An 18805-nucleotide genomic window follows, 5' to 3' on the forward strand; every position below is an offset into this window, starting at 1 on the left:
GTTGCAGCTCCTAGACTGTGGAACAGCATCCCCCTTCCCATCAGAACTGCCCCCTCCATCGACTCCTTTAAGTCAATACTAAAATCTTATCTATACTCCCAAGCCTTTCCTGACGTCCACTGAGCGAGGGTTATATGTCTATATGTATGTAGTTTGTTTGTCTATACTATTCTTATAACAAATGTAAAGCACTTTGGCCAACGTGAGTTGTTTTTTAAATGTGCTATATAAATAAATGTGACGACTTGACTTGACTCCCACACTGTCTCTTGTAAGGATGCCATTCCTTTCTTCATCTCTGCACCATCTGTTCTCGACATAGGGCTGTTCAGGACTTCGAAACAATTTCCTTTTTCAGGAAATATAGCTTCTTCTCGACTGTGGTTGATGAAACCCTCACACCCGTCATCCATTTCCTCGATTTCTGCTCTCACCCTGCCTCCCCCCCCAGATAGCGCAGAGGCAGAGTTTCCTTGGTAAGGCCCAATGATCTTACACCTCATCGAGCTCTCCATCCAAGATAACATTCAAGGTCAGTCCTGCCAGCTGCTACACAATCGGACCACCTAACACATCAACCCCTCCCAACTATTTCTGTTTTACACAGGAACCCCTCTCTCCATGGCTCCCTAGTTTGCTCATTCACCCCCAACCCCAGACACTTTCCCCTGCAACCATGGGAGGTGCAACACGTGCGCCGAGACGTCCTCCCTCACCAGCATCCAGGGACCCACATAACCCTTCGAGCTGAATAATGTTTAAGAAGGAACTGCAGATGCTGGAAAATCAAAGGTAGACAAAAATGCTGGAGAAACTCAGCGGGTGAGGCAGCATCTATGGAGCGAAGGAAATAGGCAACGTTTCGGGTCGAGACCCTGAATAATGGATTCACCTGCAGCTCCTCCAAGTTCGTTAATTGCATTTGGTGCTTTCAATGCTGCCTCATCTACAAGTACCACTGCTCTGTCTACAATGGAGATCTTGTGTTCCTGATTTCAAGCCACGTTATTCCCACCCCATTCTGATCTGTCTTCCCTTGGCCACTTCCACTGGCAGGGTAAGGCCAAATGCAAGCTATAGGAACTGCACATATTGAAGAAGTGTCCCGACCCGAATCGTGGGTCAACCTTTTCCACCAGAGATGCTGCTTGACCCACTGAGTTACTTCAGCATTTTGTGTCTAACCTCATATTCCACTGGGTAGTCTACAGCTCAATGACATGAACATTGAATACTCCACTTTCAAGTAACCCACAATCCCTCTGTTCCATTCTCTCTCCTCTGATCCACCAAAGATCTTTCACACCCATCTCCCTTCCCATCCAGCCCACTCCATGACCCATTTTCTTTCTTTTCGCCCGCTTATTCCATTTGCTTGTCATCCACACAGCCAACCAACTTGGCCCCCTATCCCCTCCCCCTACTGTTCCAATTTGGCCATCTTAACTGTTTACACTCATCATCTTCTTTCTATATCAAATACCATAATCTGCAGCCCTTTGTATCCATAATCACCTCCCAGCCAGTCACCATCCCCATCCTTCACTTGCTCCACATCACTCCATCTGCTCATCAATCTCTCCTCACCTAGATCTACCTGTGACACCACTTTCAAGAGACTGTGTACCTGTATTTCTAGATCCATCTGGGCTACAATACATCTCAAAATGCAACATCTTACACTTGATTGAATTAAACTACATCAGCCATTCCTTGATAAAAATCTCTTTTACTGTCATCTGCAAACTTACGAATAACGCCTTCTATGTTCTCACACAAATTATTAATATAGATTTCAAACAGCTATAGGCCTAGCACAGATCCCTGAGGCACCCCACTAGTCAAAGGCCTCCAATCTGAAAAACAACCTCCCATTAACACAGCCTTCTTACTATCATTAAGTGAATTATGTATCCAGTTAGCTAGCGTTTACTGGATCCCATGTTATCTAACCTTCCAGAGCAGCCTACCATGAGGAATATTAAAGGCCTTGCTGAGGTCATGTACAGGACATCTATGGTCTTGCCTTCATTAATTGTCTTGGCTTGTCTCGACCATCCCTGTGCATCCACAGATGCTGATTGACTCAAAAGTTCCTCCAATATCATGGTTTTTGCTTAAACGGGACCTTTGACCCATTGTACCTATGCTGACCATAAAGCACCCATGTGTACTAATGCCATTTACCAGCACTTGTTTCATAGCCTTGTGCATCGAGACTAGTATGGTGCATCTGAAATAGGAAAACTGAAATAGTATGCACTGAAGCAGTACATTCCAACCATGATATTCACAGCAACCTAATACTGGCAGGACTACAGCCAAAATTTCCACATATTATTCTGCACTTTTTTATCAATAATTACATTCTGCTCAGTCCTGTCTTTGAATTTCAACAGCTAATTGTACATTCTGAAATTGCTCCATTCATCAACCTGACAAATATATCTTTCTAAATGCCACACCTGTGCAATTGGAAATTCACATTATTCTTAATTGTTTTTCACTGTTATATATTCACTGGAATCTTTAATCATTTTGAGTAAAGACAGTTGTATAGCCTTTACTTTTTTTTCTTTTAAGCCATTTTCGTGTCAACTATGCTCAAGTAATTAATTTGAAAAGAAAACATCGATTAGGCAAAGCAGTAAAGAGCCTTAAAAAAAAAATTTACTTTCTTAGTCACCAATACTCACCAACGTTGGAGAATTTTGATCTGGCCAAAACGATTCAGGAATTGGCCAGTGCCCAACTGGTACGCCCGTCTTAGGGTTAGGTCGCACATATATCAACTTGTGACAGCTATGCCAAACTTGAGGAGTAAATATAGTAGTTGCTCGAGGTGATTCAACGATACCATCTGAAATAAAGAGCAGAAGGAACAGGAACTGTCCACTGGTTGACCAACCGAAAACACCTTTCATGTCAGATCAAAGGGTTACGTGGAGACTCTTCGCAGAAGTACTTAAAAGCGGGAGGTTCCTAAAATGAGCAAGGTTTACTTTGGATTATAGAAAAACTCGGTCATTAATTGATGCATTAAATCAACAAGTTTCCACCTGAGCAAACACACAGGAAACACATACTGAGAAATAAACCAGATATTACTGGATGCTGGCAAGATGAAATGATGTTTAGGTATCTAGTCTTCATCATAACCCTTCTGTGTAGTGTTTATTGGCGGCCCAATAAATAAAAACACATTCATGATGAAGTCCAACTATATTTCATCAAATACACTGGAGAATTTCAACAGCCAGCTGCTGCTGACGTCTCGCTTACTAACTAATGCCCGAGAGAGAGTGTCTTGTGTAGTACGTAATACCATATAAAGGGTGGCATGCATATTTGTGTGGTGAAGGTTATAAAAGGAGTTAATAAGGATTAATCTACATCCTTCCTCTTAAAGAAGTAAAGCATATATAGTGGTTAGTGGAATAAATATAAAACACCAATATAAGGTGCGGCATTTATTATTTTACTGCATATGAGAGCACATAGAACCAAACGGGTCATGCAGAGTTCAAGTGTAGCCAGTAAATTTTCCAATTAGTGGGTTTGGCTTGCAGACACGACCTGCACGTGTACGATAATAACCTCCAACACACACCTCATCCTTCGCAGAGGAAGCAAGTCCCTTATTGGGTGAACGTGGAGAAGACACCGGTGGAGATTGGGGCACCGGGGAAGGCAGGGATGTCACCGGCACCGGCAGAGGAATCGCTGGAGCAACATTCGCAGAGCATGAGGGAAGACCGGCGGGCTGGTCCGGGTAAGGACGTGGAGGTGCTGGTTCATTGACCTAAAGGTGTTGGCGCACTCACCGATAGATGCCATTGTCAATACTGACCAAGTACGAGCATGGTTCTGCGGTGGACCCCAGAATGACTCCGAGGCAGTCGTAAGCTCGGAGTGACCTCAAACGGGCAACCTGTCACTTGTTGAGCGGTTGAAGCGGAGAGCTGGTTTTATCGTAGTATTTTCTTTGTAAGTCGCAGCGGCGTTGGAGCTGGGATTGGATCACTGACGGCGCACAAACTTGTGGTTCTGGTAGTTGCTTGACCATAGGCAGAGTGGAGGGGTTCGCCGGGACACGAGCCGTTCGGCTGCAGATCCCAGGAGAGGGTCGCGGATGATGTTCCAAAGGTTTAGTAAGTCGAGATAAACATCAGAGCCGGCCCTGTGTGAGCATTCCATTAGTTCCTTTGCACTTTTTACCGCACGCTCAGCCAGGCCGTTGGACTGCGGGTACTCGGGGCAACTGGTAATGTGGTGAAAGTCCCAGTTTTTCGCGAAATTCCTGAAGAGCTGACTGGAGAACTGAAGTCCATTGTCTGAGAGTAGCTTTAGGGGGGCTCCGCGGACAGAGAAGTGACGAGTTAGTTTCTGAATGACCATGGCTGAGGTCGGGCTACTGAGCAGGTCGATTTCAAACCATCCTGAGCAGGGATCAACTAAAACCTGGTATTGTTGACCGTGCCATTCAAAGATGTCAGCTGCTAATGTGGACCAGGGTAAGTCCGGCGTGGGGTGCAAGAGGAGTGGTTGTTTCTGTTGGTGCGGGGTCAAGCTATTGCAGATCGGGCAGGCAGCAAACTTCTCTAGAATGTAATTAGCCATGTCTGGCCAGAACAGCATTCCTTTCGCTTGTTGAAAGGTTATTTCTGCAGCGGGATGGCCCCCATGGACAATGTCAAAGTACTTGCTGTGAAGAGACTTTGGGATGTCCACCTTGTGTCCTTTCATTATCATGCCGTCCTGAATGACCAGTTTGTCACGGACAGGTAAAAATGGGCGGACAGCTTGTGGCAGGTGGCGCTGTTTGGCTGGCCAGCTGCAGTGGATGACAGTGGCCAGCGATTGTAGTGTTTCGTCTGCAGCTGTTTGTGACACTAGGATGTCTAAACTGGCAGATGGGAGGCAGGAGACCATCATAACAGTGTACCCCTCATGGGTCCTTAAATGGTAAGTTATACCCTGAAGAAATGCAGAGCAAAGCAAAGGCCCTTCTTTTCTCTTTATGATGGTTTCCAATCTCCTTTGTTTTTAGTGTCCTGTTTATATGACATGGCAACCTCAATATTATTGCAAACAGATTAGTTATCCTATTTTTCAAAAAAGTGTACTTTGATCTAAAGTGCCCTGAGCTGGGGAGATGTTGATGCCATCAACCATGCTGAGATCCACAAGGCTTTCGCCAAATGCTGGGAACTTAATTCAGTTCAAGAAACACTTGAATATCATGGCTGTCGAGGGTCTTGCAAAAAATCATCATAATGATAGCAGGCCAAGAGATTACTTTTGAAAATACTCCAATCGCCTGAGAAACATGTGACTGCAGGCCCAACAGGAGAATAGTCTAAGGCTATTGACTCAACCCCTCAAGTCGCAAATCATGAGACAACCCAAGCAGTTACATAAAAAAGGGGAATTTTAACCCGAAAAATAGCTATATTCGTTGCTGCCAATTGTAATCTCACTTCTCACTCACTAAACATCATATATGAAATATAATATTATATTATCAACTTGCATCATTTCATTGCACTGGTGTTTATGTTAAACTAATCTGAATTTGCTTTTCCATAACATCTTTCAGGTCACAGAATCCTGCAGACTGCATCACAGCCAACAAATAACTATTGACGATATACACGAAAACCTGGAGTAATTCAGCGGGTCAGAGAGCATCTCTAGAGAAAAGGAATAGGTGACGTTTTCTCCAGAGATGCTGTCTGACCTGCTGGGTTATTCCAGTTTTTTGTGAAAATCTTCAGTTAAAACCAGCATCTGCAGTTCTTTCCTACACAAATAACGATTGAAGTTGGTCACTGGGAAATGCAAAAAATATTTTCTGAATGGAAAGAAATTAGAACTGAATGATATCCAGGTACACAAACTGAAAAAATAACAGGCAAATGGAGCAAGTAGTTAAATGGCACATTGGACTTTATTGCAAGATGATTGTACTTTAGAAATAGATAGAGACAGGGACATTGCAGTGACAGGAGGGTGGCTTCAGGATCTTGGGTGGAAATAGTCATGCAGCAATGGAAGCAGGCTCTTCAGCTCAACTTGTTCATGCTCACCCCGAGCTAGTCCCATTTGCCTGCAATTAGCCCATATTCATCTAAAGCTTTTTATGCGTGAGCCTGTCTTAAATATATCTTTAACAATGTATCTGTAGACCCATCTCTTCCACTTCCTCTGGCAATTTGTTCCATACACCACACACCCTCTGTGAAAACTTGACTCAGTCCTTTTACTCTCACTTTAAACCTACACCCTCTAGCTTTGGACACCCATGTTCTGGGGGAAAAACAGACACCTCGGATGAACAAGAATATCCATAATTTGTCGATGGTTTTATCTGTAGAATTTAGAACTGGCGATCCAGAGACGTACAGCATGTCCAGATACAACCTCAAACACCAACAAGAGCATAGAGACAATTCCTGACTGAGATGGCATCACAGACGAAAATTCTCAACAGTTGGGATGCTGTCACACGGCTTGCATGCTGTCACCTTGTGTAAGTTGAAACTGGGTCGCGTAAGTGTCATCACTTCCAGATGATTTCAATCCTTTTATACACGCTTTAAAAGGGATAATGATGACACACCAACATGAACACCTCACAGCCGCCGACAACCCAATGATCGGAGTCTCTGAGGCCGATGTCAGAGCATCCATCGGGTGTCGGGCCCATTCAGCGTTTCTGGCCCAGCTGTGAAGATCTGTGCGTACTGATTGGTTGAAACATTCAAGGACATCTTTAACCTGTTGCTTCTGCAGCCCAAGGTTCCACCTGCTTCAAAAGGGCAACTACAGTTCCTTCAATAATGATTGGGATAAAGACCCATCTATGTTCAATATGGACAAAGACCCATCTATGTTCATTACTGCTGTAATTTCTACATGGTGAAACGAAAATGTATAAAAATGGCCTTTATTAAAATCTGACAATGTACACTTTAACCACTTGGGATTTTTTTCTATTACAAATCTCAAATTGTGGAGTACAGAGGCAAATAAATGATGCGTTTTTGTCCCAAACATTAGGAGGGCACTGTAATCTAACTCACTCTTGAAAACATTCAGTGAATTGGCCTCCAATGCCTTCTGTGGCAGAGAATTCCACAGATTCACAACTCTTTGGGTGAAAAAGGTTTTCCTCATCTCAGTCCTAAATGGCCTCCCATTATTCTTAAACTGTGACCCCTGGTTCTGGACTTCCCCCAACATCGGTTTCCGAACATTTTTCCTGCATCTACCCGGTCCAATCCTCTAAGAAATGTATATATTTCTATAAGATCCCCTCATCCTAAATTCCAGCAAATACAAGCCCAGTCGACCCACTCTTTTATCATACATCAGTCCCACCATCCCGGGAATTAACCTGGTGAATACCCTCCTTCAATAGCAATAATGTCCTTCCTCAAATTAGGAGAACAAAATTGCACACAATACTTCAGGTGTGGTCTCACCAGGGTCCTGTACAACTGCAGTAGGACCTCTTTGCTCCTAAACTCAAATCTTCTTGCAATGAAGGCCAACATGCCATTATCTTTCTTCACTGTCTGCTGTACCTGCATGCTTACTTTCAGTGACTGATATACAAGCACACCCAGGTCTCGTTGCACCTCCCCTTCTCCTAATCTGACACCATTCATATAATAATCTGCCTTCCTGTTCTTGCCACCAAAGTGGATAACCTCACATATATCCACATTATACTGCATCTGCCATGCTTCTGCCCACTCACCCAACCTATCCAAGTCACCCGGCAACCTCATAGCATCCTCCTCACAGCTCACACTGCCACCCAGCTCTGTGTCATCCTTGCTTTTCCAAATGCAGATAGTTACTGTCTCTCAGAATCCCTTCCAGTAACCTACCCATCACCAATGTTAGAGTCACTGGTGCCTCGATCATTGGTTTGTCCTTGCAGCATTTCTTAAATAAAAGCACCACATTATCCACCTTCGAAAACCTCACCTACAATTAAATTAATGCAAAAGTCTCTGTGTCAGGGCCCCAGCAATTTGTTCCCTTGCTTCTTGCAACATCCAAGGGTACACTTGAAAATTCCTCAGGGGATTTAGCTAACTTAATGTGCCTCAAGACTACCATCTCCTCTTCCGTAATATCAATGTTTCCGAACATCACTGTTGTTTTTACCAAATATAGAAAGAGCTGCCATAGAAAGTTGTAGAGGCAAGTATAATAACAATGTTCAGAAGATAGTTAAAACTGGTATAGTCAATAAATGTTTGGAGGGATAGGGGCTAAATGCAGGAAAATGGAACAAGCTCAGATAGACCTGTTGGTTGGCATGAATGAGTTATTTTAGCAGAGGTAGTACACTCCCACAAGGGAAAGGTATGGGAACGAAGCCCACAGCTCTGTTAATGACAAAAGGAGATGGAAGATATGAACAAAGGAGGAGGGTGCATGATAAATATCAGGGCTCGCACTTAACTTTTTTTCTGTTTCCAGCCAGTCAGCTTTTTAGGTTGCCAAATTACAGTTTAGGTGGTCATTTAAGATGGCTTGCACGACGCGTGCGATAATGTGCTCAGACGAAGTGCGTAGTTACCAGCTGGAATTATGCTCAATGAAGCATTCACATATTATTTCTGCTTCAAATAAAGTCACAAACTAAACATATTCACCAATCAAGACATGATATATACCACAATGACATGCAGCAAAATTATAATCTCAACTCTTTTTACACGTTGCAATGAATGCAATTTCTATTATTTCTTTCCACTTCCAAACAAAAGTGTGGTTGGATTATTCAGCGTATGATCAACCTCGGTGAGACCATGTGCAGGCTTGGCGATCACTTCGCACAACACCTCCACTCAGTTCGCAATAACCAACCTGATCTCCCAGTAGCTCAGCACTTCAACTCCCCCTCTCATTCCGAATCCGACCTGTGCCTCCTCCATGGCCAGAGTGAGGCCCACCGTAAATTGGAGGAACAGCACCTCATATTTCGCTTGGGCAGTTTACACCCCAGCGGTATGAACATTGACCTCCAATTTCAGGTAGTCCCTGCTTTCTCCTCCCCTTACCAGCTCTCACTCAGCCCACTGTCTCCGCCTTTTCCTTTCCTCTTCCCGCCCCCCCACCCTCACATCAGTCTGAAGAAGGGTCTTGACCCGAAACGTCACCATTGGTTCGCTGAGTTTCTCCAGCATTTTTATCTACCCATTCATACAAGTTCTGTGATCCCACTTTCCTCACCCTCTCCCTACACATTAGGAGCAATTTTACAGACAAGTTAATCTACAAAGTCATTGCTTCTTTGGGATGTGGGAGGAAACCCACGCAGGCAGGGAGAATGTGCAAATTCAACACAGACAGTGCCCGAGGACAGGATCGAACACAGATCCCTGCCGTGTGAGGTAGCAAGTCTACCAGCTGTGCCACTATATTTAGTTTTCCAACACACAAAAAAAATATACGTTGATAACTTTGGTTATTAAAAAAAAGAAACTATCCATTTTCAGTCTTAAATCTCTTAGTGACGCTATGTCCCCCTTAACAGCTACTGTCTGTTTTAATTCAGTTCAAGACTATGGGGCAGTACATTGGCCATAAAGTTGCTGCCTAAAAGTGCTCAGAGACCCGGAATTGATCCTGAATAAGGGTGCTGTCTGTATGGAGTTTGTTCCTTTTCCCTTTGATCACATGAGTTTTCTCCGGGTGCTCTTGTTTCCTTCCACATTCCAAAGGTGTGCAGGAACCTTTTTCAGACCCAATCCAAAATGTAATATTTTCCTTTTGTCCAGAGATTCTGTCTGACCTGTTGAGTTACTCCAGCTTTTTTTTAATCTATCTTCAGTTTAAACCAGCATCTGCAGTTCCTTCCGACACACACCTTCCAATACGATAGAACTTTATTAATCCCAGGAGGGAAATTGTGTGTGTGGGTGGGTATATATATTGTACACACACACACACAGTACTATGTTTACATATTCTGTTGTGCTGCTGCAAGCAAGGATTTCATTGTTCTAACTGGGACGTGAGAGAATAAAACACTCTTGACTTACATCGCTAATGTGTGGGATAGAACTAGTGTACGGGTGATCGGTGGTCAACGTGGACTCGGTGGGCCGAAGGGCCGGTTTCCATGCTGTATTTATTAATTAAACTAAAAACACTAAAACCAGAGGGAGTCTAAAGAAGGGTCTCTACCCAAAACATCACCCAATTTCTTCTATCCAGAGACGCTGGCTGCTCCATGGAGTTCCCCCACACAATTAAAGCATGGAATAGTCTTCACCCTACCATAGTTACCCAACCAGACGCAACTAAATTTAAGGTAGCTCTTCCCCCCCCCCCCCCCCCCCCAAGAACCCTTTTTTGCTTAAGTCCAAGTCAAGAGAGTTTTATTGTCATGCGCCCCAGATAGGACAATGAAATTCTTGTTTGCTGCAGCACAACAGAATATGTAAACATAATACAGAACAGGAGATAAAAGTTCAGTGTGTCTATATACCATAGAACATATATATACACACAATAAATAAACAGATAAAGTGTGATAGGCTGTTATTGTTCAGAGTTTGGGGTTGGTGGTGGAACCTCCACCACATCTAGTTTAAATTCCATTTGGAATATTTTGAGGACCAGGAAACCAAGAAGCAAGAGTTACTCCAGCTCCAGGGAGTGATTCTGCGTTAGTTTTCAGCGGTTGCGGCGAGGCAGCAACGGACAGCAATGCCGGCCAGATCTCCCACAATGCAAAGGGAGGGAGAAAGTGCCCGGCGCAGACCAGTTGCCGTGGCAGTGCGGCCAATGATGTGCTGGACGTGGTTGTGCGCATGTGCAGGACATGGCAGTGCGCATGTGCAGGGCGGCTAGCCATGCCGGCAGATGACGTGCGGCCAGAGAGTGGTGAGCCAGCGGGCGGAGACGGAGAGTGACAGAGAGAGAGAGAGAGAGAGAGAGAGAGAGAGAGAGAGATAGAGATAGAGAGGGGGGGCCCCACTCAGAGTTGAATGGCAGGTGTCCCGGGTGCTTGCCAAGCCGGGCAAAATGACACTGCTTTTAGGTCTGAAGAAGGGTTTCTGCCCGAAACGTTGCCTATTTCCTTCGCTCCATAGATGCTGCTGCGTTTCTCCAGCACTTTTGTCTACCTTCGATTTTCCAGCATCTGCAGTTCCTTCTTAAACTGCTTTTAGGCGGGACTTTAGGTGGCCATTGGCACCCGGGCAACCGTTAATTTAATAAAATAGTGTGAATAGTTCAAATGAGAACCAGGATGCAAATGCAAACAAATTGGTAGGAATAGCCAGTCAACCCCTTCAGCTTTAACCATCTCGCAAATGGCCATGACTGACCTGATTGAAACTTCTACCTTGCATACCTACCTATTCACACTAACCCTTCATCCCTTTGCTTATCAAGAACTTGTAATAAAACTGTATCTTAAAAATATTCAGACTATTTCCGCCAGCCTTGGAAGAACAGTTCCAAAACTCTCAACCATGGTGTCATACAGCACAGAAACAGGGCCTTTAGCCCATCCAGTCCACACTGATCAACAATTACCCTTTTACAATAATCATATTTTATTCTTCCAATATTCCCAATGAATGCCTCTCAAATTCTACAATTCACCTGCTCACTCACAATGCCCAGTTAACTTCCAATTCCAAGGAAACCCACAAGGTCACAGGAAGAACATGCAAGTTTCACACAGATTGCACCAGAGATCAAGATTGAACCCAAATCACTGGAGCTGTGAGGCAGCAGCTCCATTAGTTATTCATCAGCTGCGATATTAGAGTTCATCTTTGTCTTAATGAGCAACCCATTATATTTATACAATGCCATCTCGCTCTGGATACTCCCACAGATGAAACATCTGTTCCACATCCACCCTGCCAAGATCCCTCAAAGGTTTCAATCAAGCTCCCATCTCACTTCGAGATTCCAGTTATATAAACTTAGGATGAATAATCTTTCTTTGTCAAACAATTGCCCCATTCTAGGTATCAGTCTCTAAACTACTCTCAACATTTTAACATTCTTTCTTAAAAAGGAAAACATATTGAACATAGTACTCCAAATATGGTCCCACATAATTGAAGTATAACCTCGCCACTTCTATTTTACTGAATCACCTTGCATTAAATTTGATATTCTGTTAGCTTTCTCAATCAGATGCAGTACCTGCATGCCAGCTTTTTTGCAAATCATGCACAGATATCCTGATGGCTCTGAAAGTGGAAGTGAAAAAGAAAATAAGGCAAGGAAAGAGAGAATAGGAAGAGGACAGCTTGTGTTAGAAATAATTCAATGGCTTTTATAACAAGGCCTTTCTTTCACTCTGTCAGAGGTTATGAGCTGGAATTCATTGTCTTCAGCAGAATCAATCATGGCTTTCAAGGGGAATTGGATAGCCACAAAGGAAAATATACAAGGCTACGGAGAAAGTGGTGAAATGAGTTAGCCAGTACGTATTTAATGGGCACAATGCTGTTTCATTGTTGTAATGAGATTATGATTCTTACCTTCCCCAATTGGTGCTGGGTCTGGTCCAGTTTTTTCAAAATTAATGACCACTCCACTTTGAACTTTCTGTACTAAGGATTCTAGGCACTGGTTTAACATCCGCTGTGTGCGCACACAGTAGGACCGACCTTAAACAGAAATAAAATGAAATGCAAGATAAGTATATCAAGTACATTACAATCTACAAAATAATTGATGCAGTGGCTCAAATTCATAAAACCCTTGGACAAACTGCACGCTAAAATACTACTTTTACTCTGAGTACAGAAGCGACACTATGGAAACAGACACTGCACACAATGTGCAAAGGATGATGGATAAGTACGAGTGGCAATGTACTGAGTGATTTATCTAAATCTCTCATTTTCCTCCTGAATAAATTACATTTAGTAATGATAGATCATTTACCGTAGATTGCCTCTTCCTCATTCTTTGAGTGAAGTTCAACCTCCACATACAAATGGGTATTTCCTCCATCCTATGAGAAACCACTCTCTGGGACAGTGTCCCCAAAAATTTTCATGTTTCAAGTCAGATGATCTTCCCCAGCTCTGCTGATTCACAGCCTCACTCGGGAGCAGATCCACTTGTTCTTTGCCTGTAGGAACAACAAGTAGGGATCTTCAAGCCCTGTGAAAGCACAGAAAAATGCCAATTGCAATCTGCACTCCCACAAGTTGCTGCATTGACAGGTTAACTGTTCTGTCTACAATGGCATGTGGCACATAGCTGGCAGGGGACCAATTAATCCCTATCCTATCTCATTTAAAATAAAGTCACGTGGGGCTATTGGCTCATATCAAACAAAAATATGATATTTCAAACACCTGAAGAATGATTTGGATGGAATCACTACAAAGGTATAGCATTTTTTTAAATTCAGAACAACTCATCATTGGTTCTCAACTCCTTCTTTACCAAAATATTTTATTGTCTTCAGGGCTCAGAAAAGGAGAGTGAGATGGATGCTGGATGAGTGCAGCTTCAACAACACTCAAGAAGCAATAGTCAGGATCAAGCACTCTGCTCAACAGGCATTCAACCCACCACAATGAACAAACACTGCTTCTATCATCGAACGACTGCAGCAGTAATTTTATTATAAACAAGAGGCACTGCAGCAATTTGACATGGTTTCTACAATAAATAGCAAAATTAAAAAGATTGATTAAAACTCTTCCAAGCAACATCTATGGAAAATTAAGTAAATTGGAAAATGGGTAAAGCTATAGTGCAATGGAAGGAAGACATTCAAAGAAAGAGATACCAATACCGAGTTCATGACCTTGGTAGCAAGAGCTGGCTGCATATGACAGAATTAGGTATGAATAAATACAAGCGGGTCTATAAAATTTCAAAAGATGGAAAGGCAGCATTTGTGCAGATTCTGGTGATAGTGATTGATATAGTGAACACCAAACAAGGAGTACAAAAGTTTTTTTTAAAGAGGTATGAAAATCAAAATTCATTCCAATTATATCATGAAAAAAGAGGATTGTCTGCAGTAGCAGGGAAACATCATATTTCCTACTGGTTTTCCAAGCTTAGTTCCCACAAATCCAACCCCCCCCCCCCCCCCCCCCCCCCCCCCCACTTATATCGTGTATACTATTCTCACAAGAGCTCTGGTGAAATACAAGTCAATCGGCTTAAATGGGGGAAAAAATCCAATGGCTAGTTAAACCTTGCACAAAAGATGATTGTGGGTATAATTAATAATCACATCCACACAACAAAATTACAGGAGTGTTTCAGGGCTGTATCTTTGGCCCATACATCTGAATTGTTTCATCAAAGACCTTCATTTCATTAAAAGTGGGGACGTGCAAATAACTGCAAAATGTTCAATTGTTTTTAGAACTCCTCAGCAAATATAGCTGTCTTTACCAGTGTGTTGCAAGACGTGGACAACATTTATGTTTGGGCTGATAAATGGGAGGTAACATTTTCCCCACAGAGTACCAAGCCATGGCCATTCTAACACCTGTGGCAAAGTACCTTCCTTGACATTTAGAGCCTTCAACATCACTATCCTGGGTGATGTCGAGATGCAAGTTAACTAGTAATATAAATAATGTGAATGGTATCCAACACCTACTGACTTACCGCCTATCACCTCAAACGTTTACAACATCTAGATGGCACGATGTGAATGTATCCAAGAACTAAAGCAACAGGCATAAGTGAAGATTACTTCCTGCATAATCCCAAATTACACATCATCTCAAATTGGAATCACAGATGGGGTACGTTGTACAGAGAGTACGTTGAACAATCCCAGTTCCAGGCATACACTGGCCCTATCCCCAAACTCTATCTCCTTTACATTAAAGACTGCATTGGTGCTACCTCCTGCACCAATGTAAAACTCGTGGACTATATCACCAATTTCTATCCTGCACTCAATTTCACCTGGACCATCTCTGACACCTCCCTCCCCTTTCTTGATCTCACTGTCTCCATCACAGGAGATAGACTATCGACTGACGTCTATTACAAACTCACTGACTCCCACAACTATCTTAACTACACTTCTTCTCACCCCGCTTCCTGCAAAGACTCTATCCCCTACTCCCAATTCCTCCGTCTACACCACATCTGTGCCCAAGATGGGGTGTTCCATACCAGGACATCCGGGGTGTCCTCATTCTTTAGGGTTCCCCTCTTCCATCAAAGATGAGGCCCTCACAAGTGTCTCCTCGGTACCCTTGCTCCCCCTCCCCCTGGTCGCAAAGGTTCCCCTAAACCTTACTTTCACCCCATCAGACGTTGCATAAAATACAATCTTCCGACATTTTCGCAACCTCCAACGGGACCCACCTCTCGTAACATCTTCCCATCTCCATCCCTTTCCGCCTTCTGCAAAGACTGTTACCTCTGCAACTCTCTGGTTAACTCATCCCTTCCCACCCAAATCACCCCCTAATCAGGTACCTTCCCCTGCAACTGCAGGAGATGCAACACCTGCCCCTATACCTCCTCCCTCGATTCTGTCCAAGGCCCTCGACAGTCCTTTCACGTTAGTTCAAGGTGTACTCTTCTGCATCGGCGAAACCAAGCATAAACTGGATGATCATTTTGCTGAATACCTTCGTTCAGTCCGCCTGGACCTACCTGATATCCCGGTGGCCAAACTTTAATTACCCATCCCATTCCCATACTGTTAATCCAGCATTTTGTGTCTGTATCAAATTGAAAATCCAGTTCTGTTTCTTTGTCGTTGCTGGGTCTAAATCCTCAAACTCCATGACAATATTATGGAAGTACCAGAAGGAAGGACTGTAGCAGCTCAAGAGTGTAACTCACAAACCTCTGAAGGACTATTAGAAGTGGACAATAACTGCACTTTACCATTTTTGTCCAGATCACAAAGAATGAATGCAAAGCAGTAAATGAGGGGAACATATCAATATTAACAGAGCAAATTAAAACTGAAGAAAACATGATATTAATCAGTAACAAATCTCGATTATTTCTGACACTTAAAGGAATATAAGGAATATAAAGGAATTCCGTAAGATAGTCCTAGAAGATGGAGTTGCAACTATTCACTACAGCAAAAGGAGTTTTGTACATTGAAAATGTGTTTGAGCAAAAATTTGTAAATTGAATTTTCATGAATCAAAAATTAATTTTAGGTGAGAATATTGTAAACATCCTAATGATTGAATTTTCATTCTCTCTCTCTCTCTCTGTAGTTAAATATGTCTTTAGTTAAATCATTTTTTCTATTTTAAAATACCTTACTCTGCTATTTAAAATAGGAACATTAAAGAAATGGTAGGCAAGTTAACCAAGCAATTTTTACTTGCAAGTTCTGAGTATAATTGATTGAATGAACACACTGGAAAACTCTGACTTGATGAGAGAGTGAACACAAATTTGTAATGGGTAGGTATTGCCCAATGAAATATATTTTTTTTTAAATGGAGATTGTCAATGTATATTATACATTTGAACATCCAGAAAAAGCATTTGATATAGACCGGATTACCCAAATCGACAGTAATAGTTTTGAGAACAGAACATACTAATGAAGGAAACCCATCTAGTGTATGTTGAGGAACCAACTACAAAACAGGATACAATATTGCACATTGCAGATTAGTAAGTAAGTAATTTTTTATTTATATAGCACTTTTAAATCAAATCACGTTGAAGCCAAAGTGCTTTACAGAGAAAAAATCAGATTACCATACATCCATATAAAATAAAAAAATAAAAAAGACACAACACACTATAGAAATTAATATGAACGTTCCCCCACAGCATAATCAACACTTTCCACTGTGAGGGAAGGCACTAAAAAGTCCAGTCCTCCTCCTCTTAGTTCACCCGAGGCCTCCGCAGTCACAACGGCGGCCCGATGACATAGGCATTCTCGCGGGATGGAGTTCCGGCGTCGGGAGAACAATCTTCACCGGCAATGGAGTATCTGGAACGGCCGCTTCCTCCCGGGAGACCGCGGCTCCCGAAGTCCACAGCCAGCGCTGGTTGGAGCCCGGCAAGAGATCCCAGGCCCCGCGGTGTTTGAAATCAGCGCCGCCCGTAACCACAGCTCCACGATGTTCCCGTCGGCGGTCTTCAGCCCTCCGGAGCCCCACATGGCGACCCGGGCAAGGAATGGCCTGTTCCACGACGGTGCCTCAGCGCTGTGCCGCCGCCGAAGCTGCAGTTCAGGCAGGAAACGCCGCTCCAGTCCCACTGGCAGGCCGCACGGAGAGGGCGAAAATGCGACTCGGAGGAAAGCCGCATCTCCGACCAGGTAGGACTCAGAAAATAGTTTCCACCTTCCCCTCCCCCCCCCACCCCCCACATAAAAAGACTAGACCTCCAAAATAAAAGTTCTTTAAACACTAAAAAGGGTGAAAAGACGGACTGCAGGCAGAGCAGCCATACACAATGGCGCCCCACTCCTGCACATCCGCCATTTTGAAAACGCAGCAGATTAATTAATTAATTAATTAAGGGTTAATTGATAATCTGATAGTTAAGGGGCCTTTCGGAAACTGATCATTAAGATGGCGTTTTATATTAAACTGGAAGTGATTTAGATTAATTGGCAAAACAAAACAAAGGTGTGAGACATGATTTAACTATGGAAGATTGGAGACCAACATTAATGGCTGCAATGGCTGGAGTCTTTACGAGGATTTTCAACCAGTCTCTGGCCCAGTCCACTGTCCCACCCTGTCTGAAGTCCGCAACCATAGTCCCCTTGCCCAAAACCCCCCAAATTTCCAGCCTCAACGACTACCGGCCAGTCGCACTCACACCAGTGGTGATGAAGTGTTTTGAAAAACTGGTACGGGGTCATATCACATCACTCCTGCCCCGAAGCTTTGACCCCCACCAGTTTGCGTACAGAGCAAATAGATCTACAGAGGACGCGGTAGCCACAGCTCTCCATGCTGCACTGTCCCACCTGGAGCAGCGGGGGAGCTACGTGCGGATGCTCTTTGTGGACTACAGCTCTGCTTTTAATACCATCCTTCCCCACAAACTGGTGGACAAACTGGGGGACTTGGGACTTCCACACTCCACCTACAGGTGGATAAATAGCTTCCTGTCGGGTCGCAGCCAGAGAGTCAGAGTGGGCCATCACACATCCACGGCCCTCAGCCTCAGTACCGGCTCTCCACAGGGCTGCATGCTGAGCCCCCTGCTCTACACCATCTACACACATGACTTCACCCCCGCCCACCACAGCAACACCATTGTCAAATTTGCGGATGACACTACGGTGGTGGGACTCATCTCCGGGGGGGACGAGTACGCCTACCGGGATGAGGCGGAGCAGCTGACAGTGTGGTGTGGAGAAAATAACCTGCTCCTCAACACCTTAAAGACAAAGGAAATAATAATAGACTTCAGGAAGAATAAAACGGACATGGTACCATTAATTATCAGAGGGGACTGTGTGGAGAGGGTGGCGGATTTCCGCTTCCTGGGAATCCATATTGAGGAGGACCTGAAGAGGAGCGTGAACACCTCTGTGCTGCTGAAAAAGGTCCAGCAGAGACTGCACTTCTTGAGGGTGCTCAGGAAGAATAACATCACTCAGACTGCTGCTGTCCTTTTATCGGTGCTCCATTGAGAGCATCCTAACATACTGTGTATGCGTATGGTACACCAGCTGCACAGCGGCTCAGAGGAAAGCGCTCCAGAGGGCCATTGACAACGCCCAGAGGATTGTCGGCTGCCCTCTCCTTACCTTGGAGGACTTACACAGTTCCCGCTGCATCATAAAATCCCAGAGTATTATAAA

The 18805-nt window shown here is 43.8% G+C and overlaps 1 protein-coding gene across 2 annotated transcripts in view; it reads right to left on the reverse strand.

Moving 5' to 3' along the window:
- Positions 1-18805, reverse strand: part of LOC116978906 (integrator complex subunit 6-like) — a 92806-nt gene that overhangs the window by 42584 nt on the left and 31417 nt on the right. The window contains exons 6-7 of one of the 2 annotated variants that reach the window (XM_033030186.1): positions 12537-12665; positions 2697-2860 (exon numbers count right to left, since the gene is read on the reverse strand). In XM_033030186.1, coding sequence (XP_032886077.1) covers positions 2697-2860; positions 12537-12665 — 293 coding nt within the window. Of the gene's footprint in view, positions 1-2696; positions 2861-12536; positions 12666-12945; positions 13136-18805 lie in introns of those variants that run through there. The other variant, XM_033030187.1, reaches the window with a different exon arrangement.

The sequence above is a fragment of the Amblyraja radiata genome, chromosome 12 (assembly GCF_010909765.2).
Source record: "Amblyraja radiata isolate CabotCenter1 chromosome 12, sAmbRad1.1.pri, whole genome shotgun sequence".
In the NCBI taxonomy this organism is placed as follows: Eukaryota; Metazoa; Chordata; class Chondrichthyes; order Rajiformes; family Rajidae; genus Amblyraja; species Amblyraja radiata.